The sequence below is a fragment of the Carettochelys insculpta genome, chromosome 19, assembly GCF_033958435.1.
Source record: "Carettochelys insculpta isolate YL-2023 chromosome 19, ASM3395843v1, whole genome shotgun sequence".
Taxonomy (NCBI): domain Eukaryota; kingdom Metazoa; phylum Chordata; order Testudines; family Carettochelyidae; genus Carettochelys; species Carettochelys insculpta.
The window spans coordinates 22809716-22836201 of NC_134155.1; the positions used below are offsets into that span (position 1 = coordinate 22809716).

General features: G+C 54.0%; 1 protein-coding gene across 1 annotated transcript in view; it reads left to right on the forward strand.

The window, feature by feature from the left end:
- Positions 1-26486, forward strand: part of SRRM3 (serine/arginine repetitive matrix 3) — a 96952-nt gene that overhangs the window by 62033 nt on the left and 8433 nt on the right. Inside the window, exons 7-11 of the mRNA XM_075013992.1 lie at positions 1103-1138; positions 5082-5132; positions 5445-5549; positions 8086-8263; positions 25688-26031. Coding sequence (XP_074870093.1) covers positions 1103-1138; positions 5082-5132; positions 5445-5549; positions 8086-8263; positions 25688-26031 — 714 coding nt within the window. The remainder of the gene's footprint in view (positions 1-1102; positions 1139-5081; positions 5133-5444; positions 5550-8085; positions 8264-25687; positions 26032-26486) is intronic.

Here is a 26486-nt window from a genome sequence, read left to right on the forward strand (position 1 = left end):
GAGGTCGTCTAGTCCAGCCTCCTGCCCCAAGCAGGATCAACCCCACCTAAGTCATCCCAGCCAGGACTGTGTCAAGCCAGGATTCAAAAACCTCTAGGAATGGAGAATCCACCACCTCTCTAGGTAACACATTCCAGAGCTTCACCTCCCTCCTGGGGAAATGTTTTTCCTAATATCCAACCTACACCTCCTGCTCTGTAACTTCAGACCATTGCTCCTTGTTCTGCCGTCTGTCACCACTGAGAGCAGTTTCTCCATCCTCCTTAGGGCTCCCTTTCAGGAAGTTGAAGGCTGCTATCAAATCACCCCTCACTCTTCTCTTCTGCAAACTAAACAAGCCCAAATCCCTCAGCCTCTGCTCATAGGTCATGTGCTCCAGCCCCCGAATCATTTTCGTTGCCCTCTGCTGGACCCGCTCCAGCGCATCCACATCCTTTTTGTACTGGGTGGGGGGGGCCCAGAAGTAGATGCAAAACTCCAGATGTGGCCTTACCAGAGCAGAATAGAAGGGAACAGTAACTTCCCTAGATCTGTGGAAATGCTGCTCCTAATGCACCCCAGTAAGCCGTTAGCCTTCTTGGCTACCAGGGCACACTGTTGGCTCACATCCAGCTTCTCACCCACTGACATCCCTGGGATGGGCAGGCAGCGGGATGTTACGAATGAGCAGTGTCGGCACCCCACACTTCACAGAGCCATTAGGAGCAGGCAAGACCCCCTCACCCCACATTTCCAATGGGTCCAGGGTTCTCCTGCTCCAGTTCCCCACTGCTGTGTCACGGCACCGGGGGCTGTTTGAATGGCTGCTGCCTCCCACCCAGACTCAGCTGCAGGTCGTTTGCAGGTGAAACTGGGGGAGCTGGTGGAAGAAGGCAGAGACAGATGTGTCTGCAGCTGTAGGCCTATCTGGGGCTTGGGGGTCTGGCTTGGCAGGGTCTGTAAGGGGCAGACGGATGCACACTGAAACATGAGGGCGTTGCCCCCCCACGCCCTTCCCAGGTTTCCCTTCCCTCGGGGCGTAGCACTGTCCCCACAGCCGCAGGGCTGTCCCCGTGGGGCGCATCTCAACCCGTCTCCTTTTCTCTCACCCCGTCCTCCACAGGTCTGAGTCCGGATCCCGGAAGAAGAGAAGACATAGGTGAGAGTGAACAATGCAAGAGCCTCATCCCCTAGCGCGCCTCCGTCCACCACCCCCTGCTTTCCTCCCTGCTCACCTCTGCCCCAGGGAAATTCTCTCTTCCCGGGAGGGGCGGGCATTGCCTGGCTCAGGAGGGGAGGAAGCAGGCAGGGCCGTGTGCCCCTGGGCTGCTGGAGCGCGTACACGCCCAGAGGTGGGAGAGCAGCCAGGCTCATTTGCGCACCAGAGGCACTGCCAGCCAGGAGGGTTCCCACTGGCTAGACTGCACCCCTGCACCCCGTCTTCCTTTCACTGCCAGCCCTCATCTCTCCTGCTCCAGCAGAGGCCACCGGTGAGACCTGCAGAGGTACTTCAACTTGGTAAGGGCCCTCCCGGCTTGGCCTTAGGGAACCTGGGTTCCAGCCCAGCAGCTCCCAACAAGTCCCAGCTTGCTGTGCGTTGCAGGTCCAGGCCTCGGCTAACGGGCTGCACTGGCTCCTCCGCGGGCCAAACCCACAGACTCTCCCCCTTGCCCAGGCCCCTGGAACAGGATCGTGACCGTTACACCTGCTGAGCCACCAGCTGGTTCTCTGGCCAGCTGGGCCCCACAGAGAGCAGGTGGATGCTTCTGGGGGAGGCAGCCACTGTCACCCTGCTGTGCCCCAGACCCCTGCACTAATTGGAGACAACGGGTGGGGGTGGGGGTTATATCATTCATTCGAGCAGCTTCCACAGAGGAGAGAGACAAGTTTACACATACGCCCCAGCAATATCCCCCACCCCCGCCCCCGCATGCACCCAGCAGCACTCCAAGATCCAGGGATCCCTGCCCCCAGCAGCACTCCAAGATCCAGGGATCCCTGCCCCCAGCAACACCCCGAGATCCAGGGATCCCTGCCCCCAGCAGCACTCAGAGATCCAGGGATCACTGTCCCCAGCAGCACCTGGAGATCCAGGGATCCCTGCCCCCAGCAACACACAGAGATCCAGGGATCCCTGCCCCAGCAGCACTCAGAGATCCAGGGATCCCTGCCCCCAGCAGCACTCAGAGATCCAGGGATCCCTGCCCCCAGCAGCATGAGGGGCCCTGCCTTATCTCAGGGCACAACGCCAGGCACCTTGCTCGGCTCTGGCAAGGAGGACGAGGCTTTTCCCTCTGCCTTGTGTTTGGGGCACAGCTCGAAGGGAGAGAAAAGGCAGCCCCCTCTTGGCCCTGGCACTGGCGTTCAGTGGGTCCAGGCCTGGGGTATGGCTGTTCTGGAGCTGGGGTGTGATTTCCAGCCCATGGAGATCCACCTTTGAACAGTGGCTTGCACCTGGCGGTGCCCAGGGCTAGCTTGGGAGCCTGAGCCCATCTGCTCAGGGATCCTAGCCCCTCTGCTGCCTGCGCCGCACAGCCGCCCGGCTCGTTTTAGCCCGAGGTGTCCATCCCAGCTGGCGCGGGTTCGGCCATCTGAGCTGGGAACAACCCCTCCTGCTCCAAGGTAGACGTGTCAGTCCTCAGGCCTAGCTCCCGCCTGAGCTTTACTCCCATTTGTTCCAGGGTGCAGGGTTCTCGCTCAGCTCAGCCCTGCTGCAGTGCCACTGCCTACCAAGCCCCACTCCTGTTTCTCCCGGGGTTGGGGCACGTTGCCGCATCAGAGCCGTGGGCTGGCTTTGTCTCAGTGTGCTGCTGCCCTCTGGCGGTGCAAATATACCACAGGCGAGAACAGGGCACAGCCCGTAGGAACACCAGAGAGGTGGATGGGGTAGAACCACAGGCGGCTCCTGCCATGTGACCCAAGCCCCTGCAAAAGGCCCCTCCCTGCCTTTGGGGCATATTGCAGATTTAGAGTCACAGATGCTTGGGCCAGCCAGGGTCCTTGCGACTGGCTGCTCTGACCTGCTGCGATGCACTGTCCGGGGAGCTCACCAGAGATTCTGCATCCAGCCAATGGCTTCCGGTCCCGCTGGAGCATCTCTTTGAGCAAGAGAGCCTGTCTGGAGGTGCCGACTGCAGGTGATGGAGAACACCCGTGAAAGGCAGCTGGGGTCCCTAGCAGATCCCAGTGTTCAGCAAACCTGGGCTGCTCCCTGGTCCCACTGAGACTGATGCCAAACTCCCCCGGTTTTGCTGGAGGTTTGCGCACATGATGGCATCTATAACAATGGTTGAAGTACAGGAGAATGAGCCCCTGATCTTGTAATTAACATAGACATCATGTGCCAGCAATGCCCCTCTGCTGTGTACATCGGATGAACTGGACAAACACTTTGCCACAGAATAAGAAAGCAGTCAAGTAGCACTTTGAAGACTAACAAAATAATTTATTAGGTGATGAGCTTTCATGGGACAGACCCACTTCTTCAGATCACAGCCAGACCAGAACAAACTCGATATGTAAAGCACAGAGGTCCAAAAATTCTTATGAGGGTTGACAAATCAGAAGAGCAGAGGGGCGGCAGGAGAGGGGTGGGGGTGAGGAAGTTACAAGTTAGATAGAACAAAGTATGTAAAAGCGTCCTTATAATGGGCCAGGTAATTGCTGTCCCAGTTCAAATCATGTGTTGATGTGTCAAATTTGCATATAAATGACAGTTCTGAGCACTCACCACAGAACGAACGGGCACAGAATGGAGATTAGGAATCTGAATACACATAAACCTGTCAGTGAGGATTTCAGTGGGGTGGGCCATTCTGTTAAAGGCCTGAGAATATTTTGACAGCAGATTACAAAGGGAGATGTGTGTACTGGGGTTCACACTCAAATTCAGTACATTAACACTTGGCCTCAATAGAGAGAGAAGTTACCGCACACATTCCTATATGCCGTCATGTGCCAACAATGCCCAGATGCTTTGTATATTGGACAGACTTCTAACTCCCTTAGACAAAGGGTCAAGGGACACAAAACAGACATCAGAACACTCCAGATCCACAAACCAGTTAGTCAACATTTTAATGAAATGGGGCCTTCTGTCAATGACCTGAAGGTATGTGTTAGGTCACTGACTGCTTTTTGTTTTGATAGTGTATAGACTAGCACGGCTTCCTCTCTGTTACTAAAGGTATGTGTGTTACTGAAGAAGAATTATCACACCGTTCTGGAAAGGGAAACAGCCGAGCTGGCTTTTATATTCAAATTCGGCACATTAACACATGGTTTAAATCGTGATGGGAACTTTCTGAGTCACTATAGGGGCTCGTCTGCATACTTGGCTCAATCTAATTCTTGACCTTCCCCCCCACCCCTCCGCTCTCTGATTTGCTCACCTTGATTATCTTTTTCTGATTTGTCCTCCTTGCTTACTGTTTTTGGTTCTCTGTGCCTTAAATATCGAGTCTGTTCTGGTCTGGCTATGGTCTGAAGAAGTGGGTCTGTCCCAGGAAAGCTCACCTAATAAACTATTTTGCTAGTCTTTAAAGTGCTACTTGACTGCTTTTTGTTTTGATTCCAAGGACTGTTTCCCTTCCTTTGGTGTTTGTAATGACCTCAGGCAGGACGCTTATTAGTTAGTATCTTGTCTCCCTCATTCCCCTCCCTTCAGTTCTATGTGTCTGATTTGTCAGTTTTTATTTCAATCATTTTTGGACCTCTGCCGGTCTGTGCTGAAATGCTTTCTCTCCAGGTCTGAAGAAGTGGCTCAGCCCAACGAAAGCTCATCACCCAATACGTTATTTTGTCAGTCTTTAAAGTGCTGCTGGGCTGCTTTGTAGAGGGGCAGGGCACATAACACCAAGCCCAGCCTGGCACCTGCAGCCCACATTCTCAGGCGGGAAGCAGCGTGCCAGAGTTCCCGAGAGCTCCTCTTCAGTTCAGTTCCCCCCACGCGCTCCTGGTGCACCCCCATGTGCAACCGGGCTGAGCCCCAGACTTGGGGCTGGCCAGAGGGCTGGCCACTTTGAAGCCCACCCCCCTGCATCCACTCGTGGGGAAGGGCCATGCACTGAGGCTTGTGTTTTCAGTTCTCTGCTGTTCCCTAGGTCCAGGAGCCCCAAGAACAAAAGGAAAGAGAAGAACAAAGAGCGCAAGAGGTGAGGTGTCAGAGGCAAGCCAGAGGGAGGAAGGCAGGTGGGCTCACCCGTCCGCAGCCTGCTGGTGGCCCCCAAGACACTGCCAGTGCGGGCAAGCAGGCCCTCAGCCATTGCAGGGGTTGTTCCCATGGGGCTGGCATGGCACAGCAGTAAGGGGGATCCCCTTCTCCCCTCCCCGACGCCTTCTCCTGCTGGGCCGGATCCCAAGCACCTCTCCCCTGCCCTGGGGGCGTCATGGAGCCAGGCCTGTGGCAGTGGGGCGTTGAGCTCTGGCCATGTCTTTCACACACCCCCTCCTCCTCTCCCTGGCAGGTCCCCCAGCAACTCCCCTGCCCGCAGAGGCCATAGGCACAGCAGCTGCAGCTCTGCCAGCGCTTCCCTCTCCTCCGATTACAGCCACTCCAAGTCACCCGGCAGGTGAGCCTGGGGCTGGGGGTGGGGGAGCTGCACCGGTGTGGGGTCAGTTTAAGGCAGTTGTGGGGCTGGGGCTGGGTGGGTCCCCACGGGGCCAGTGCAGTGAGGCTGTCATGGGCGTGTCCAGTGCCACAGGGGAGGTCAGAATCAGGTCTGCCATTAGGTCTGGGTGTGTGCGTCACTGTGCAGCTGGCTGCTTGAAGGGCCAGGTGGCTCTGGGCCAGCCAGCCCTGCTGGGGCCATAGTTCCCTACCTCCCAAAGGGGCCAGCTGGCAGCCTGGGCACCACCTGGGCTTATGGAGCAGGGAGCTCGAACTGGGAAAGCACCACAGGACGAGCATGGGCTGCTGTGGCAGGTGCCCGACAGCGGGTGTGGGGGTCTGGAGGGAATCCACGAGAGCAGCCAGGAGTCAGGACCCTGCTCCAGAGCAGAGGGGCTGGAAGGGAGTCACAGGGCGGGCGGGATGAAGGGAGGCCTGGTGGGGCGAAGAACCTTTTGTTACCCAGGGAGAGGTTCAGGTCTGGTGAGTGACTTGGCCAGAGGGTTCAGCCGCGGCACCGCCTCCAGTCTGTGTGGGACGGTAGCAGGGGTGGGAGCCCTCCTTGCAGGGGGAAACTGAGGCAGGAAGCACCTGCAGCACCACGCATGGCCAGCAGGGGGCACTGTGAGGCAGTCCTGCCAGTGAGCCTGTGGGGGTGTATAAAGCCACTCGGTGAGAGTCTTCTTCAGGACGCACCCTGTGCGAGCCGCCTGCCTGCGCTCAGGGGTGTGACTGGAGGTGAGGGGAACGTACCCTGTGCGAGCCGCCTGCCTGCGCTCGGGTGTGACTGGAGGTGAGGGGGATGTACCCTGTGCCAGCCGCCTGCCTGCGCTCAGGGGTGTGACTGGAGGTGAGGGGCACACACCCTGTGCGAGCCGCCTGCCTGCGCTCAGGAATGTGACTGGAGGTGAGGGGGACGCCCCCTGTGCCAGCCGCCTGCCTGCGCTCAGGGGTGTGACTGGAGGTGAGGGGGATGTACCCTGTGCCAGCCGCCTGCCTGCGCTCAGGGGTGTGACTGGAGGTGAGGGGGACGCCCCCTGTGCCAGCCGCCTGCCTGCGCTCAGGGGTGTGACTGGAGGTGAGGGGGACGCCCCCTGTGCCAGCCGCCTGCCTGCGCTCAGGGGTGTGACTGGAGGTGAGGGGGACGTACCCTGTGCCAGCCGCCTGCCTGCGCTCAGGGGTGTGACTGGAGGTGAGGGGCACACACCCTGTGCCAGCCGCCTGCCTGCGCTCAGGGGTGTGACTGGAGGTGAGGGGGACGTACCCTGTGCCAGCCGCCTGCCTGCGCTCAGGGGTGTGACTGGAGGTGAGGGGCACACACCCTGTGCCAGCCGCCTGCCTGCGCTCAGGGGTGTGACTGGAGGTGAGGGGGACGTACCCTGTGCCAGCCGCCTGCCTGCGCTCAGGGGTGTGACTGGAGGTGAGGGGCACACACCCTGTGCCAGCCACCTGCCTGCGCTCAGGGGTGTGACTGGAGGTGAGGGGGACGTACCCTGTGCCAGCCGCCTGCCTGCGCTCAGGGGTGTGACTGGAGGTGAGGGGAACGTACCCTGTGCCAGCCGCCTGCCTGCGCTCAGGGGTGTGACTGGAGGTGAGGGGCACACACCCTGTGCCAGCCACCTGCCTGCGCTCAGGGGTGTGACTGGAGGTGAGGGGGACGTACCCTGTGCCAGCCGCCTGCCTGCGCTCAGGGGTGTGACTGGAGGTGAGGGGGACGTACCCTGTGCCAGCCGCCTGCCTGCGCTCAGGGGTGTGACTGGAGGTGAGGGGCACACACCCTGTGCCAGCCGCCTGCCTGCGCTCAGGGGTGTGACTGGAGGTGAGGGGCACACACCCTGTGCCAGCCGCCTGCCTGCGCTCAGGGGTGTGACTGGAGGTGAGGGGCACACACCCTGTGCCAGCCGCCTGCCTGCGCTCAGGGGTGTGACTGGAGGTGAGGGGCACACACCCTGTGCCAGCCGCCTGCCTGCGCTCAGGGGTGTGACTGGAGGTGAGGGGCACGTACCCTGTGCCAGCCGCCTGCCTGCGCTCAGGGGTGTGACTGGAGGTGAGGGGGACGTACCCTGTGCCAGCCGCCTGCCTGCGCTCAGGGGTGTGACTGGAGGTGAGGGGCACACACCCTGTGCCAGCCGCCTGCCTGCGCTCAGGGGTGTGACTGGAGGTGAGGGGCACACACCCTGTGCCAGCCGCCTGCCTGCGCTCAGGGGTGTGACTGGAGGTGAGGGGCACACACCCTGTGCCAGCCGCCTGCCTGCGCTCAGGGGTGTGACTGGAGGTGAGGGGCACACACCCTGTGCCAGCCGCCTGCCTGCGCTCAGGGGTGTGACTGGAGGTGAGGGGCACACACCCTGTGCCAGCCGCCTGCCTGCGCTCAGGGGTGTGACTGGAGGTGAGGGGCACACACCCTGTGCCAGCCGCCTTGCCCTTAGCCTGGAGCTGCCCCCTCGCCTCTCCCTGGAGCCCACCCACAGTCACCTGTCCTCCCCTTTCTCCCACAGATTAACCCCTAAGCACAGAGAGGATGGACACAAGCCCAGCAGCCTCCGCTCCAGCCGCAGCCCGTCCTCCTCTCGCACCTGGCACAGCCGCTCAGCCACGCCGCACCAGAACGGGCACAAGGGCAGCACCCAGAACGGCCGGCACAGCCACGGCACCCCGGGCGAAAAGCAGCAGGATGTACGTATGCTTTTCTGTTACCCCGGTTCCCCGCCGCGCCTCCCTCCTTCCCTCTCCTCATCCGCCCTCCTCCATTGGTCACGTCACTCAGCGCTTGCACCGCCAGGGCCAGCGAACACGCCCAGCGGAGCCCGGCTCACGGCGCAGCGCCCTTGACAGAGGCTTCTCTCCCCCGTCACCATCGAAGTGAGCCTGGGCACTGCCTCAGGGCTGGATGCCCTGTGCAGAGGTTCATTTCCGAGGGGAGCTCTTCCAGCAGCCTCCCCCAGCCCACGTTCTGAGGAGCATTCCCAGCCATCCTCCACTCTGCGGGCCCCATTCAGTAACTGTGGGGTTGGAGCGTTTCTGACACAAGTGGTGAAAGCTGGTTATTCTCCCCCCAGTGCCTGTGGGCAGCTGGTGTGGGCAGAGCAGCAGGCGCCCTCTTAGGTAGGAGCAGGGGAACACCCTACAGCAGGAGCCCTCATCTCACCCCCACCAGGGTCCTCCACCACCTTCATGGCAGGGGAAGTCACTGGAATGAGCAACAGGCCTGCAGCATGGTGTGGCCATGACCCACCTATCTCATAGAGCTGGAAGAGACCTTCAGAGGTCATCAACTCCAGTCCCCTGCCCTCACAACAGGGCTTATCACCATCCCTGGCAGATTTTTTATCTAGTTGCCCCAGATCCCTAAGTGGCCCCTTCAAAGGCTGAACTCACATCCCTGGGTTTAGAAGGCCCACACTCAAACCACTGAGCTATCCCCACAGGTCTTCTGCATGAGCTGGGGCTGGAGGGAGATGTTGGCTGTTCCCTTTGCGCTGGAGGCGTCGTGCCCTCTTTGGTTACAGCCTCCTTCCTCATACAATGCTTGAGGCCTTTCCCAAGAGCCGTGGAGTCCTGGCCTTTGGCAGGGAGCTGGGGAGGGAGCTGTGGGTTCTCCCTGTGTGGGGCTCACCTGGGGAGCTTCCAGCGAGCCTCAAAATATCCAGGGGGGAAATCTGGTAGGAGTTGCAGAGCTTCCTGCAATATCACACTGAGGCCATGCGAGATGGGGAGCCCCCCCAGGAGCCTAAGCCAGGCCCTGCTTGCTCAGAACCGGGCCTGGCTTCAGGTGCAGAACCTTGGTCTGTCCCCAGACCAACCCAGTTTCATGCAATTTGCGGGGGTCATGACAAAAGTTGGCCACAGCTCTGTGAGAGCTCAGCCCTGCCCTGCGTTCAGCGGCACTGTGCTCGTGCTCTGACAGAGCCGAGACAAAGGGCTCAGCACCATGCAGGATGGAGTCCTAAGCCTTCTCCTGAGCAGACTTCTCTTACTGAGGCTGCACCCAGTGTGTAATGGTGGTGGCCCAAGCCCCTGCCGAGCTTGGTGCTATCGCTGTAAAATATTGGACTGCACCTTCCTAAGGGCCGCTAGCCCACTCCTGTCCTACATCAGGGAGAACCAGCCCAACCACGAGTTCCCTCTTTGTCTCGGGTCCTTCTTTGGCCCATCTCCATGGTGTCTGGGTGCCTCATGAGCTTTGAGCACAGCCCCAAGAGCGGGTTGCGAGGCCGAGTTTCCTTCCCATGGCAAACACAGTTTTTCACTCTTTCTCTGATTCAGACTGGAGAGAAAAATCAATTTCTCACAGGAAAGAAATTCTGGAGACTGTCAAGTTGGAAACATTGGCATTTTCTGTGCTCATAATGTGGAAAAATGTGGTAGTTAATGATATACAATAGGAAGGACTTGAGCGTGTGCATATATAAAGTGTTTATATATAACCAATGTCTTTTTTGTAAAAAGGGAGCCGGTCCTCAGCGGCTCCCCCCCGCCAGCCAGTCCCACAGCTGGGGCTGCCGAGGTGCTGGTACTCAGTACCAGCAAGTACTGGCACAAAGAAAGCACTGCATATAACTCCTATTAATGTTAAGCATATACACTAATAACAAAACGACAGAGTCAAAATGGAACATTGTGTGCCCTCTCAAAAGGCAGTGAGAAAACCCAGGTAATTGACGTAGATGTCGTTGTGGCATCCAGCTGAAAGGGACACGTTCCTGCCAAGCGCTGTGCGTTCAGCAGCTCTGCAGATTCTCCCCAAGAACTGTCCTGTTGTACGTCTGCAACCAGCCTCAGTGTTTCCACTAAGTGACTTGACCAGGGATACAAAGAGAACTTGTGCCCTAACCCTTGGACCATCCTCCAGTCCCTGTGCTCCCCCAGGACGAGTCCGCCACCCTAGTGTTAGGCCACCCCAGTGACTGACTTGCTGTACATGGCAGCCGGACTCCACTGAGCTAAAGGTCTTGAAGCCAGGGCTAGGGTCAGAAGGGAATGCTTGTTGAAGACTCCCAGTTGCTGGAAGGAAGGAGAAATGTTGGGGTTTTAAAATCTGCTACTGGAGCGTTAGGCAGTGGGCGTAATGATGTGAGGACACCTTGGATCTGGCCCCAGCTCTGCTACTGATTCACTGCATGTCCTTGGGTGAGACACTTCAAGTTTATGTGCCTCAGTTTTCCCTTCTGTAAAATGGGGATGATGACCAACATCAGCCTGGAGGTGACCTCTATTTAGCACCAGACCCATCTCTCTCCTCCATGCTTTAAAGCCAGAGGAAGATTCTTTCAGTCAGCCTGGCCAGTGTGCAGCTTGCACAGAGCCAGGAGGCACCTGTATGGTAGAGGTACCCGGCACCATGTCCCTAGTGCCTCCAGGCATGCATAGCCTAAACAGGGCTCTGGAGGCGCTGGGGCTCCGGGCCGTGTCCCCCGCACCTCCAGACACACTCACTGAGCACAAGCAGTTTCCATGTCCTGTGTTCTGCCGCACTGGTTGTCAAAGAAAGGCTCTCTCAGGTGGGAACTAGGTGGGGGAAGCTGTAGTGCCCAGCACACCCTGCCTGGACAGCCAAGGCCCAGCTTGGAGCTCGAGATGCCTCCCAGCAGCAGATGGGGAGAAAACCAACAAAGAGGGATTTTGCTGCAGGCCAGAAATCCCCTTTCCACAAACCCAGACTCTGCCTGTGGGCAACTCCCCAGCCTGCCCTTTGGCCAGCATCCACCAGGACAGCAGTGGGGTCCGAGGAGGCTCCATGCGTGGTCGAGCGGCATTCCCACTGCCCAGCATTCAGGTGCTGGTGGGTACCTGGCTCATTGTGGGCCCCCTGGGAAGGGCTGTTCCATGTAGCTGAATCTTATGGCCTCTGGATCCAGTTTTAAAATGAGCTGACTTTGGGTTTTGTTTTAAAGCTAAACCTGGAATCCAACTTGCTTCACCCCTTTAACCCCAGCCAGGGGTCTGGGAAACACACACAGAACAAAGGGCCATCTGCCCTGGTAACCCAGGGCCCCCTCCCATCGCACCCAGCACACAGAACTCCCATTGAAGCTGCCGGGCGGGGGGAGACCTGCTCCATCCTCACATTGGAGAGAGCAGCCGTGATTACTGACAGGCACACAGAAGCCCCAGCAACTCGTCTGGGGCTTGTCTCCACTCTGGTTTTAGCAAAAAGCCCTCATCCATTTCTTGTCAGATCCAAGCAGCTGGGTAGTGGCCAGAGGGGCCTGAGTGTGGCTCTGGTGCAGAGTTTGAACCCAGCTATGAAGTCTGGACCTGGACGCCCACTTTGGGGGATGCTCGGCATCATGGAAGCACCACCACGGGGTTAAACAGCTGTGTCTGTCTCCATAGACCAGCTTCAGCTCGAGGGGTGAATGAATCAGCTGGGATGCTGGCCATCTCTCATGAGCTGCTGTTTTCAGTGGATCCCGTTCTCCTGTCACTGACAACCGTGTTATGCTTCAAAGCTTACCCCGGCCTGACAGAAGACTCAGTGCCAGCGTAATCCGCACACATCGGGAGCCAGGAATCGTTTCAGATAACTGCTTGTACTGCGCATCTTGGAGGTTTGGGTAATCAGAGCCAAACGGATTCCTCTAGTATTGGTGTGAAGTCCTGGTAGCCCCCTGGAAGGCAGGGCAGCTCCGTGGGGGAGGAACCAGCGTACGCAACCAGAATTTGTCTTCCTCCAACTGGCCAGGAGTGAACTGGGGACCATGTTTTCCACCCAGTGAGCTGATCAGCCTCTGGCAAAGGAGTGGTGAGAAGGCTGGATGCTGGACAGGGATATCCAGACCAATCAGCCACTCAAGGCAGCAGCCGTCAGATAACCGGGAGATGAACACATTGAGCTAACTAGCAGATTATGGTGAGGCTAGCCAGGAGGCGACACGACCGCTGAAACACGTCTCCCTGTCTATGCCTGCAAACTGCCTCTCTCTTGCCCCCAGCAAGTACAGGCCAAGTGCGAGCAAGTTACAGGCCTGATCCTGCCTGGCACTGAGCGTTCTTACCCCTACAGAGGGGATCCCCTTCACTGTCATGCAGCCATAGCAGTAAACCAGGCTCCCTTTGCAGGCGAACAGTGAGCTGCACACATCAGGGACTCTGCTGTAGAGTACATATGACTGATTTGCTTTGTACCTTGCACTAGTGCCCAGGTCATAGGCTCATAGAATGCGAGGGCTGGAAGGAAACTCAGGAAGTCATCGAGTCCAGCCCTCTGCCCAAAGCAGGATCAACCCCAACTAAGTCATCCCAGCCGGGGCTTTGTCAAGCCAGGACTTAAAAACCTCTAGGGATGGAGATTCCACCACCTCTCCAGGTAACACATTCCAGTGCTTCACCTCCCTCCTGGGGAAAGAGTTTTTCCAAATATCCAACTTAGACCTGTAACTTCAGACCATTCTCCTTGTTCTGCCATCTGTCACCACTGAGAACAGCCCCTCTCCAGCCTCTTTAGAACCCCTTCAGGAAGTTGAGGGCTGCTATCAAGTCACCCCTCAGTCTTCTCTTCTGCAAACTAAATAACCCCAAATCCCTCAGCCTCTCCTCATCGGTCATGTGCTCCAGCCCCCGAATCATTTTCATTACCCTCCACTGGACCTGCTCCAATGCGTCCACATCCTTTCTGTACTGGAGGTCCAGAACTGGATGCAATACTCCAGATGTGGCCTCACCGGTGCTGAATAAAGGGAAATAACTTCTCTAGATCTGCTGGAAATGCTCCTCCTAATGCACCCCAATATGCCATTAGCCTTCTTGACTACAAGGGCACACTGGTGACTCACATCCAGCTTCTCACCCACTGTAATCACTGAGTCCTTTTCTGCTGCACTGCTACTTAGCCAGTCAGTCCCCAGCCTGTAACCGTGCTTGGGATTCTTGTGTCCCAAATGAAGGACTCTGCACTTGTAATTGTTGGCCCTCATCAGATTTCTTTTGGCCCAATTCTCCAATCTGTCCATGGCACACTGGACCCCATTCCTACCCTCCAATGTATCTACCTCTCCACCTAGCTTAGTGTCAGTTAGCAGCAAGTTTGCTGAGGGTGCAATCCATCCCCTCATCTAGGTCATTAACAAAGACGTTGAACAATACCACCCCTAGATCTGATCCTTGGGGAACTCCACGTGAAACCAACCGCCAACCAGACATTGAGTCACTGATCACCACCCATTGGGCCCGACAATCTAGTTGGCTTTCTACCCACCTGTACTAGCAAAGCTGTAGCTCATTGCTGTGGATTCAGAACAGATGCTGGGTCACATCTTACTTAGCCCTCGCTCTCTCATGCTTCCTTCTGGGCTTCATGATCTGCCTCATGCCAGAGGAGCGCCACTGTCACTGAAGAAGTGGGTCTTACCCACCAAAGCACATGACCTTACATTGTTCAGTCTGTAAGGTGCTCCAGGACTGCTTGTTACTGCCACAGGGCGTCAAAGGCCAGAACTTGGTCTTTGACGCAGCTGGGGCTTGAGCCATTTGCTGCTTTGATAATTAGGATCAAGGCTCAATCCGAAGCTTAGCGGGACTGAACAACAGGCCTCTGCAGGAGCCTCCGGGGCCCAGCCCGGATGGAGTTGGACGTCCCCAGCAGGTGCTACACCCGGACAGCAGGGGTTGCTGTGGCATCAGCAGAGTTTCATCTGTCTGTGCTCAGCCTGCAGAGAGAGAACAACCTGACCTGCCAACCGCAGGGGGGAGCGGGAGCGGGAGCAGCAGCAGAGGAAGGACCCAGGAAGGAGGCCGGGGGAGAGGGGAAGAAGGGCTCAGGATGAGACAATAGGGTGGGGAATGTGAAGCAGGGACAGAATGAGGGGTCCTGCTGCCGCCCTGCCCCAACCGTCCCCCAAGACTCCAGGATCTCCCCCCCCCCCCCCCCGACAAGCTCTCCTGCCTCTCTTTGCTTCTGAAAGCAAAGTCCCTCCCCCATGGCCAGCCCAGACTTCTTACACTCCCACACATGCACCCTGCTCTCAGTTGGCCTCTCCGGACTGCCTAGGGCTGTGTGGTCATCTACCCTGCCAGCCGGCCGGCTACGCAGGTGTCCCAAGGGGAAAATCTGAGCCTCGCTGGCCGGTCATGTCCCAGAGGGGGTTGAACAAATCATGCAGCTCGGCACAGAGAGAGGCAAGTGCAGGACCTGCTGCCATTCAGGGGGCAGGAATTTGTACACCCAAATCCCTTTGAAGCCTGGGCCTTTCACACCTTGGCTGGTCAGCAATTGTCTCTCACTGCTCCTGTTTTCCATACATTCATTGGCCTTGCCAAACAGCCTCCATCCCAAGGCATGTTCCCCTGCTGGTGGCTCTGCTAGCTGTGTTCTGCTCGCGTGTTCATGCCCACCTGAGTCGCGTGGCGTGGGGTTTGATTCTGGACTCGAAACTGGAAGCTGACGGACAGCCAGGCACAGCAAGCGAGCAAAGCCCTTCTCAGAGCAAAGTGCTGGACAAATCGTTTGTGAGGATTTTGGGAGCCCCACACCAGCCAGCTGAAGACTCAAGAGCAACGAATGAGCAGATGTAAATCCCGGCAAACAGGACCCAGCACTTTTATTGGCCAAAGTATTTGCCCACGAAGAGGGATTTTGTTCTTCTGCCAGTGCTGCCCACCAGGCGTTTGTCCTGTGTTGCCAGTTTTCGCTGTTTTATTGCAGGCCTCCTGCTATTGGGAGTTTTTTCTTAAAACTCCACCTCTGAGAACCTCCTTTGTTTGTTTGTTTTGTTTGTTTGGTAAGTTTCTAGTCCTCGCAGTTGTGGGAAAATGCTTGAAAATGTAAAATCTAAAGGCGAGGTAAGAGGTAAATAAAAATAATACAAATACCTATCTCTTGAATAGCACTTTCCCTCTTTAGATCTCAAAGCACTTCACAAGTGTGGCAAGGGTCATTATCCCCACTTAACAGATGGAGAAACTGAGGCACCGGGAGGGGAGGTGACTTGGTCATAGTTACCCAACAGCAGAGTTAGGACTTGAGCCCAGTTCTCCAGATTCCCAGTCCACCAAGCAGCCCTGACTCCCATAAGAAACAGCACCACGTTTAGGATTTGTTTTAAATCTCTTTTTAAGCCGGTCTCATGATTTGGGTGCAGATCTGACTTTGGTTTTGGAGTGTTTTAGTTGGCAGTATGGCCTGGCATTGAGGAAAGCTCACCCTTACAAAAAGCTGGCCCTGCACCCCCCAGGAAAACCCTGTAATGGAGGGAGCTGATGAGAGATTTTCTATTGAAACAATTTTTGACGGAAAAGTTAGTTTGTGCAAAATCAAAATTTTCTGGAAGGAAATTTCCATTTTTCCACCAGGAAAACAGAAACAAAATGTGTCATTTGGGTCCGTTTGCTTGAAGATTTTGGTTTGTTGACAGGATCCAAAATGTTAAGTCAGTTCAGCATTAATCTAGAGCACTGTCTCATGGGACTTGTAGTTCAGGATATCTGAGGAGCCCATTTTTATCTCTGGCTGGGCACCGCCTATGGTGTGACACAAGTTTCTGCCCTTACTGAGTGGTGTGTTGCATCATGGGAAATGTAGTCTGCCATAGAGCCTGGCCCATAAAGGAAAATGGGCAGGCTTGCTCACATTCAAGGGGGGCAGTTGCCCCAGGGCCCAGCAATTCATGGGGCTGTGAGCTCCCATATGCCACTCCCACTGCTGGGGTGCAGCTCAAGCCCTTTAAATTGCCTCCAGAGGCCCACACATTGCGCTGCAGAGGCGCAGGCAGCCAGCTCCGGATGGCGCTAGCCAGGGCGAGGTGGAGGACAGTCCGGGCAGTGCTGAGGACTGGCTGCCCGGCCCTGCCCCTTCCACTGAGACCACGCCCCTTTCGGGAGAGTGGCACTAGGCTCCCCCCACCTTGCCGAGGGCCTCAGTGAGGCTTACCTGAGAATGGGCACACCAGACCCGAACTCTAGCTCCCCGGATGCAATGCTGCACACTTGGGACTGAATCAAAAGCCAGAGCTCTGGGTCATTTCAACCAGCTGACAGGAAACAGCTCAGTTAGGGAACGTCCCAACCTTGTAGCTCAGGCAGAACTGCTGCACGGACATTGTTTCCAAATGGGAACTTTCTAGAACATTTCAGTCTGTGAAAAACTTGCGTATTTTTCAACGTTTCATCCCAATTTGGGACACAACCAAAGGGTGAAGTATCAGAATTTCCACGGGTCGCTGCTCAAGTCACAGAGAGCTTCGCTTTGGGACAGGTTTCCCCAGGGATTTCTACCCCAGGGGGCGTCTCCCAAGGGCCTCCCTGAGCCAGGGAGGAGCCTTCACACTCTGAACTGTGCCTTCAAGCTGGGAATCAGAGACTTCCTGTGTTGCCTCCTGTGTCAGGGTACTGCTGCCTGACCCAGAGTCAGTCAAAGAGAGTGGGTGTCTCTGCCTGGCCCTGGTTGGGCTTTGGGTCCCAGTGGGGGTTGATTTCCCATTCATTCTGTGTTGATCAGGGTGTGACAAGGAGGACTTTGGAGATGTCTTGTGCAGGGGGGCGGGGAGGGAAGCAGCAGGGATCTAGTAGCCTTGTGCAATCAACTTTGTACAGCATTTTCATTTTCATACTTCCCACCCTTTCCTTTCCTCTCCCCCCGGTCCCCACTGCCTTTGAAGCTAATTCCCACCCAGAGTTCATACTGCCCAATGCAGAGATCTCAGTCCAATCCTTGAAGCTGCTTTTGCATTTCCTCTGTATTGTGGTTTTTAAAAATGCGCTGTTTGTATTATGCTTCTACTTCCCACCGCACAAGAATCCCCCTTCACAAGCCCTTGATGATCCTCTCCCTGAAATCCCAACCCTGGGTCAGAGGTCACGTGTGGATGTAGCAAATGGTTAAGCATGTCATTTGGCTAATGAGGAGATTACCAAACATAGCCCAGCGTCTCTGCGTCCGGTCGTCGCTGCCCCATCCTCTCAGAGTCACGGCTGAGTAAAGCCGAGTTCCTTTTGGTAACTAGCGCCGGCGGGGCTTTTCTCCAACCAACTCTCTCTCTCTCTTTCTCTCTCTTTTTGGTTTGTTTTCTTTTTAATCCCATCTGTGTTTTTCTTTAGCCTTCCATTCGAAAACGGTAATATACAATTCCATTTCTTGCTCAGCAAAAGCAGGGCTCTGGGGGAGGGCAGGGCGACTCGACATGCTTTTTCCTTGTTTAGTTTCCTTTTTAAAAAAGTCATTTCTTTATTTTCCCTTCGTGACGTACAGAAATGCAAACTCTCTATTTCTCTATTTCTTTTCCTGTTCTCGTCGTGTTATTCTAGATTTTTTTTTCTTTTTTTGCTTTGCTGTGTGTTAATGTGGAGGAGAATAAAAGCAGCTGTGTTATCTTAATATTGACAACTGTTGAACATTGCATTTCCATCTCTATATTTTGAACGAGAATTTAAAAGGGAAGATAACTGTACAGATAAGAAAAATCGCTGGGCTTATTTGTGAAATTCAAAATTTAACCTCCTTCCCCAAAAAACCCTGATGTATCCTCGTCTTTCTGCTCTCAAGTCACATAAGTCAGTAACTAGATTTTAGTCTTATGCATTTATTTCTTTGTAGTGCGGTAGCACCCTGGAACCTCAGTCATGCTAGGCACTGTGCAAACCCAAACGCAAACCCAAAGACTTGCCCTGCCCCAGTGGCACTGGGGTGCTGAGTGTCATTGAACCAAACTGTGAACCCTGTCCATAAAGGAAAGCACTAAAAAAGACAGGGGTGTAGCAGCACCCCTAGTTCCAGCACTTACTGTGCCCCAAAGAGCTTACGTATCTCCTGTCTGCCGGGAGCTTTCATGTACATTAGCAACCCACTGTGTCCCATTGAATGAAATCACACAGGTGAGATTGTGCAGTATGTAAGAGCCTAAGTTCACTGTGGCCTTAATGATGATTTCACATCAGTTTTGAGCTTTGGCCCACAACTACAGGATTAGAACCTGGCTTTTAGTTTGAAGTGACAGCTGAGGAGTGCATGTCTTGAGCTGTGTTCATTAAACCCTACCCCTGCAATTAGACTGGGAGGCATATTGGCCTGTCGGGGACAAACAATATTGTCAGTCCTGTGGCTCCTTACAGACTAACAGTTATTTTGGAGCATAAGCTTTCATGGGCAAAGACCCACTTCATCAGATGCATGAGTGGGGGCATTTCAGAGGAGGGTTTAAAGAGGGAGTATCAATCAATGGGAGGGCCGGAGCTGACAAGGTCTGGTGAGTCACAGAGAATGTGGCCCATTATCAGCAGTTAATGTGGAGCTGTGAACATCAAGAGAGGAGGATGTGGCCCATAAACCTTGTCAGCTCTGGCCCTCCGCTTTAAACCCTCCTCTGACCCCCCCACCCCAAGCATCTGATGAAGTGAATCTTTGCCCACGAAAGTTTATGCCCCAAAATGTCTGTTAGTCTATAAGGTGCCACAGGACTTCTTGTTGTTTTTGAAGATACAGACTAACACAGCTACCCCTCTGAATATTGTCAGTGTTCAGCTGGAGTTGACTTCCCTTTTAAATGGACCATTCACATTTTCATCCCCCCCTTTCACTCCGGTTGGCTTCCCCTCTTTCTATCTCTCCCCCTACACTCACTCTCTGGTATTTCTCTCTTTTTCTCTATGGGCCACTCCTAGCCTTCCCCAGTGCCACAGTAACCCAGTAAACCTTGACGTGTTCTGCCTTCATCCATTGCTTTCCTTGCATGCTCTTTGGGCCTTTGTGATGTTACATAGAGACTTTAAAACAGAACAGAAGTGCTGCTATTTAGACGGCTGGTTAAACAACTAACTGAACTCCCAATATGCCTGCCTTGTTTGTCCCCCAAACGAAACCAGTGAAAACCAGACCAGTGCCAACAAGCCAAACCAGTTCTGAACAAAGCAAACTTGATCATAAAGGGGTCTAAATCACATTACTAAAGAGTCATTGTCTTTTTCCCGTTCTGCACTCCAAATGTGGAGTTTATTGTTTTCTTTTTTATTATTGCATTCCTGTCACTGACAAAGCAGAAGGTAGGTATTTTGTCCGCCTCTGCACGTTCACTTCTGCAGATGAGCCTGTTGAAAAGCACCGTAGCTTGATTTCATGTTTTCTCTTTCTCTCTCTCTTCTCTCTTTCTCTTTCATTTTGTCTCTTTTTGGTGGCTCTCTATCATTTTTTAACTTGTATTATTTTTCCCAGTTAGCTACAAAGCCATGCTCTTCTCTCACTTTTTTTTTCTGTCCACGTAATTTTTTTCTTTCTTTTCCTCCCCTCTCCTTTTCTTGTTCTGTTGTTAGAATGCATTTCTGTGTGTTTTAGCCCTCCAACTTTGTGTTTGTTTCCATAAATGGTACAATTATGTCTAGTCAATTTTATTTCCTCTGTGGTTCTTTTAGGGGCTGGGGAACAAGACAAACAAACGTAATGGCAAATATAGGCAAAACAAAAAAGCACCGCTGATTCTAATGATTATTCCAGCCTACTTATGTCTTGAGTTATGGGAAGTTTTAGGAAGTTTAGCCCCTTAAGGCTGTGGTGGGGGAGAGACAATGTTGAGATGTTCTTTTTAGCATCTTATAATCAGCCTCTTGGTACACTTGTGATGTCTGACTCAGGCTAAGAAGCAATTTTGGTTGGACTTAGCCTTGCGTCAGCAAATCATCCCTATTTGGAAAAGCACTTAAGCCCATACTTAACTTTAGGCACCTGCTTATGTCCTTGGACTTTAATACATGTGCTTTGCTGCCTTGGGACCAGAGAGCAGCTGTAAATTACAGCCCCAACCATGCAAACCCTGGGGGGTGGAGGGAACATATCCCTTTCAAAGACACACGCCTCGTTTCCCAGGCCATGACCAAGGCACCTGGCTGACTGCCAGATGTGGCCTGTCTCCCAGAGCTCCAATTCACTGCTGTGGGCATGAGTCAGGCAGCTAAGTAGGGCTTCAGTGGCCCTGCATTAGGGGCTCAGTTTTGAAAAGCTTGTCTGTGCGAACTTAGCACACGTATGAAAGTCGTAGGACCAATAGCAGGCCTTAAAATTTGAGATTAAGGGTAATGCAATGCATGCCTGGGCCTTGCGATGCATCTCTGCGCACAGGTGAATTTCACCCACCGTGCTTAGCATTATGTGACCCCACTGAAATCAACTGGCTAGGAACCACTCCTACTGGGAGTAAGCGCCTGCAGGACTTCAGTTCTAAGCCTGGAGAGAGAAATTCCTAACCCTGCTCAGCCCCTGAGGCACTGTCAATTTAAAACAATAATCACCCTGACAATTGGCAAAGCCTGCTCCTCGCTGTTGACCTTGAGCTTCATTGGCTGAATGTTACAGTGTTGGTGGATTTTGCTTTCCGGATGGATCTTTCCATCTCTCGAGGTGCTAGCGAGATAGCGAAGAAGCAGACACCGCAGTGGGCTTGGGGGGCAGATTCAGCTAAGCAAACCAACGCTGCAGTTTTGCTCCCTGTGTTGGTAAAGGCTTAAAAGAACTGCATTTAGCATGCTGTCATTTGCAGTGTTAGAAGAGCTCAGCTGGCCAGAGCCTGACAGCTGTGCAGTCTCACCAAGGGGGAGCCGTGAGGAAGGGAAATGAAGGAGGCTGTCTCTTCCCTCCCAGCACATGGCTGTTCCTGGGCACTGTTGCCACTGGATGTTATTGTGGTGTATGTCCTGGGGGAGTTAGTCCATGTGGCAATGTGTTAAAGAAGCCCGGTCATGTATTTTTTTAAAGCTCAGGGTGACTTTCAGTCCCATCCCGGGTGTCTTTCCCAGACCCTCACTAACTCTCATGAGTTTTCCCCAGATTCTGCTTCCCAGCCATGCTAATTACTGGCTTGCCAGGGAAGTTCAGCATGTCCCTTTTCAAATGCAGCTTTTTTCTCCTTCCTGGGTAACTTCTCTCCTCCCAAGCAGCACCACGATGAGCTGTGATGTCCTAGGAGAGATTCAGCCTCACACCTTGACTCAGTGCCCCCAGTCACAGCAATCTCTCCTGCTTTTGCCGATGGCCTGGGGCGCATCTAACCCTATCCATGCGAATCACTGAAAACTGGGCAGCACAGTTAGAAACTGCTCGGAGTCCAACCCACACAAGCAAAGATCAATGATGGTACGGGGGCGTCGTCCTCAGTCGCCCAGCTGGGCAGCTCATTGAAATCAATAGACACTTTAGCCTTGCCGTGAATAGGGAGAGGGTGGAACTAGAGTTAGAGCACATTGCTAAGGCCCAGACCCTCAACTTCTGCTTTTCAGAGTGGCCCACCACCTAACTAACTCAGGACTCTAAGCTCCATTGTCAAAAGTGACATACGTGCTTAAGTCTCATGTCAGTGGGAGATAGGCACCTAAATACCTTTACGTGGCTAGGCCTTGGGCTCCCAAATCACTTAGGTACAGCAGCGCTGAGAAGAGCAGCTGCTAAACACCTTGCGAAATCTCGGCCGATGTGCCAAGTTGGAGACCTAATTCCTGGGCGAACGGAATGCATTGTTCTCCCCTGTAGCGAGGTGCCTCTGCCGTCATGGGAGTGACTTCTTGCTGCGACTGGGGTACAGGCCAGAGGAGACCACTGGGGTCACCCAGTCGGACCCCTGGCATAGCACAGGCCAGAGAACGTCCCTAGATAGTTCCTAGAGCAGAGCTTTCAGAAAACCAGCCTGCCTGGATTGAGCAGTTGTCAGTGATAGAGAATCCACCAAGGACCTTGGAAAACGTATCAGCACCATCAAAGCCCCGTGCCTTAGCTCCAGTCTGGATAATTCTGAAACAGGGCTCAGGCCTGGCTGCAGGGCGTGCATTTTCCACCTGTGCGCAGCAGGGTAGCACAAATGTCTGCGCAACACAGCCCTGGTGGTGGGGTGTCTTCCCCGGAGCGGCCGAGAGGTCACAGCACTAGTTGCGTGTGTGTCAGTCACTTAGCTCTGGGCTGTGGCTTGCAGCTGTCATTTGCTCTGACGACTGCTCATGTTGTCTGCTGGTGCTGAGATGCCAGGGAAATGCCTCGGACAGGGGGCTCCCAAGCACAAAATCAAATCAGGGACCTTGTGATGTGGGGCACAGGGCTCAGCACAAGGTGGGAATCTCTGGGTGGTATTGTGCAGGAACAAGACTCTGACGGGAGGAGGAGGAGAAAAGACCTTGGGGAGGGGTTCCTGGGCTGTCACCTGGGCAGTAGAGTCTGAGGTGGGAGGGGAATGGGTGTCCGTGGGTCAGAAGATGTGTGTGGAAATGCTCATGCCGTAAGTCTGGGCATATCTCAGAGTGCTTGTGCTTCCTGGGCCCAGTCTGCAGTTGTCCTGAGTTTGAAATGTCTGCCCGCATGGTGGTCCTTCCCCTGGAGGGGTTAGTGCTACCAATCAGTTGTCCGGCCAAACTGGGCAGCATTTGAATCTCTCCTGGGCGGCTGCCCAAGCACTCAGCTTTGAGGGAGCAGTGTAGCGGGGGTCCCAGCCCCAGAGTGGCAGGTCGTGCTACAGATCAGAATGCAGGTGTTGTACAAGGACAGGTCTGAAGCAGTCTGGGAACAGATCCCTTTAGTTTCATTGGTCCTCTCTCTCCCCGACACGCAGACACGAAGCTTAAGCTTAAGCTAACCGGCAGCTTGAGCTGCGAGGACATGTGGCACTGGTGAGAATGAAAGTAAGACCTGTGACTAACGCAGTTTCGTTAGCAGGTGGAGAGGGAGAGGGAGGTGAAGAGCCAGTGAAAGTGAAAAGCAATTGAGAGTGGGGCAGAGTTAAGGGCAGATTTAAGACCCCTTTTTGTGCCCCATCTTGTGAGTTTAAACTCTTTCCATTGGCCTCTGGCTGCTCGTTGGATCCAGGCTACAACTGCTTGCAGGGATTCTGGAGCTATTCAGCCTCTCACAGCCAGACCCCAAACTCCCTGAAATCAATGGGAGCCTTTCCACTGACTTTAATGGCCATTGGATCAGACTATCATTTGCTCTTACCCACCCTTGAAGCAGTATCAGCCCTAAATCCTATCATGTGTATTTGGGGTAGGGCCAAGATACAGCCTAGTAAAACAAAGTAACATTTCTGTGAGTTAAAACAGAGCTGTGTAATTCCCAGGGCGGTTTGCTATTGTCGTTCAGCACCGGCAGTACTGACGAGGTTTCTGTTGTCAGCATATCACACTCTCCCATGGGTTGTCCAGGTGCAGGGAGGATCAGATGGAAGGCCAAGAGCCAGCTGCTCCAGGAGCGTATGTAGAGGAGTGAGCATAACTGCCCAGTGCCTCAGTTTCCTCCTCTGTGGAATGAGGCCAGTCATACTCAAAGGGGTATGACTTAGCTAATGTTTATACAGAGTCACTAGATTGCTATAGGCAAGCAAGCCCACTGGGCAATGTCACGAACAACATAGCCGTGAAACAAGGACGCTATTTCTTTATGTAGCAGGGTGCACTAGGCTGATTGCAGTGTCCTGTGTAGTCATTGGCTAGCTGAGCTGTCAGTCATCTCCAGGCAGCACAGCTGAATTATCATGGGTATCTTCTCCCCGTTGGATGAAATGGAAAGGCTGCGATGCTCGAGCTTCCAGACAGCAGCTGTGGTGTTTTCTCTCACTTACCTTGATTTAAAATCAAGGGAGAAATGGCCCCGTTCCCCCCGTTAGTTTTGCTGATGTGCTGAGAGGCCTCAGAAGTTAGCTCTTGGTGTGCCAATCTGTGTGTATATTTCATATCAAGCGACAGGAATTCCATGCAATATGGGATTCAAGCCAACCTGCAGGCTCATACCATATCATAGTTGAGTCAATGTACAATTGTGCTGCTTTCTCATAGGCCTCTCTTATGCTACATGGGCCAGTGGTTAGACTCTGGAATATCGCTGGAAAAATAATAAAAAAACAAAACTTGCTGGTACCACTTTCCTACTGCCCTGATCCCATCCACACCATGGGATGTCACTGCCTTACCTCTAAAGAGTGTCCCAAAAAGCCTTTGCTAGCCCTGCCAGGCTGGCGCTATGCTATTGAATGCCCAAGTAGCAGGACACTGGGTGAAATGCGCAGACATTAAGGCTTTGACCTTGATTTTGTAAGTAAAAGCCTTCAAACAACCTGATACAAAAAAAGGAGCTGCTACGTTGAACTTGCTTACCAAAGCAGAGCTGATGCCAATCCAGCTAGAGTTGGTTTCTCACATGGTTGGTGTTTCCGAGGCCTAGGAGAAGTGAGTTGTTTCGTTTTATTTCTCTTCTTTCTCTCTTTCTCTCTCTCTCTCTGGTTCTCTCTTGCATTTTTGTGAATCTAATGATGCACTTATATTGCCCCGCTTTTCCCTTCTCTTCATACCTTACCTACTAAAGGAGGAAATGCCACTTTTTTGGTAAGTGGATGTTAACCAAGAGGGACTTAAAAAATCAGAATTTAACAAAAAGGAAAAAAAAAAGGAAGCAGAAAGCAGGAGTCAATGTAGAGCGCTGATGAGAACTCAGCAGGGCTCTGCAGCACAGCTAAAAACAGTTCCCAGGAAGAGTTCAGAAACATTTGTTTATTTCAGTAATGATGACATTGTGGAATTTTCTTTTTTTTTTCTTTAATGTTTCTCTCCCTTCTTTTTGTTTTTTATACTTTGTTTTCCTCCCTCCCCCCCCCCCCCACTCCCCATTCCCACCATCTTTCTGTGCTGTTTTCCTGACATCTTGATTCGTTTCCCCCCAAACAACCTATATGAGACCCACTGCATTCCTGCCCCTCAGGTCCATTTCCTTCAACATCCTGCTTTGGTTGTTTTTTCCTTGTTAAGTCCAATTTATTCCTCTCTCCCTCTCACCCCCCGGCCCCGCCACCCTTTCCCCCAAACTTTTTTTCTTTTTCTTTTTGTTAATTTGGTGTTTACACACAGTTTGTGTTGGGGTTTAAACTCCGTGTCAGATGAGTTTTCATTTGAACTCTCCCTCCCTTCTTCCAGGTTTTGATTTATGGATTTCTTTTGTGTTTTGCATGCGGAGACTTGCATGAGCTGCATTGTTGAGGTCGAAAGGCTGAGCAGGAGGGCAGATTCAGAGTAGAGTTCTGTGTAGCCTGCCTTATGCAATGTGCGTTGACGTTGTGACTTGCACTTCTGGCTTGGGGTTTCCCTTTAAAGACCTCTCTCCCCTTCTTTCTTCTTTTCTGTCCCCCCCACCCCTGTTTTCTTTCTTCCTGTCAGAGGCTGGGCTCTGCATCCCCTCCTCCCAGGGGGCATGTCAAGACGGAGGCGCCGTCCCTGCACTCCAAGAGCAGCAGGCATGGCCCCAGAAGCTCCCGGTCGGTGTCGCCGGAGAAGGGAGGCCGATGCTCCGGCGGGAACAAGCACCTCCACCGATGCCGCTCCCGGTCTGCATCGCTATACAAGCACAAGGGAAGGAGCAAGGCAAAGAGCTCGGCCCAGAAGGAGTCGCCCCGCTCGCTCAGCCACACTGACTACAGCAGCGATTCGGAGGGGTCCTCCTGCTCGCACCCATACCCGGCGACACTGGGGGCAGAGAAGAACCCTGGGGCACACTTGAAAAAGTAAGACTGGGCTGCATGAAGGGAGGGCCCCGGGGACCTCCCAGTCTGGCTGCTGCCTGCAGGCTCAATCCTCCACCGGTGTGGTGAACAGGCACCTCACCTAGGAAAGCTGAGCTCAGTTCCTACCCTCCTGGGAGTGTTGCACTGCCTCACCAGGCCCAGTTCTCCACCTGTTCAGTGGAGCTCACAGCCCTGCCCTGCCTCGCAGGAGTCGGGGAGCGGCCTGAAAGTGTGCAAGAGGTGGAGATGCCATGGGACGGGGCCATGATGGAAGGAGGTGAAGGCCTGGGAAGTAGCAGGGCCACTTCCGATGGCAGTGGCGGTGAACACCTGGCCCACGGGGTTCATTGCTGGGCAGAGTTTGACTGGTGGCTGGGAACAGTGCAGAAATGAGAGACAGGAATGATGCTGGTCCCAGAGAGACTAGCTTGGAGGGATCCACCAGCTCTGTCTGT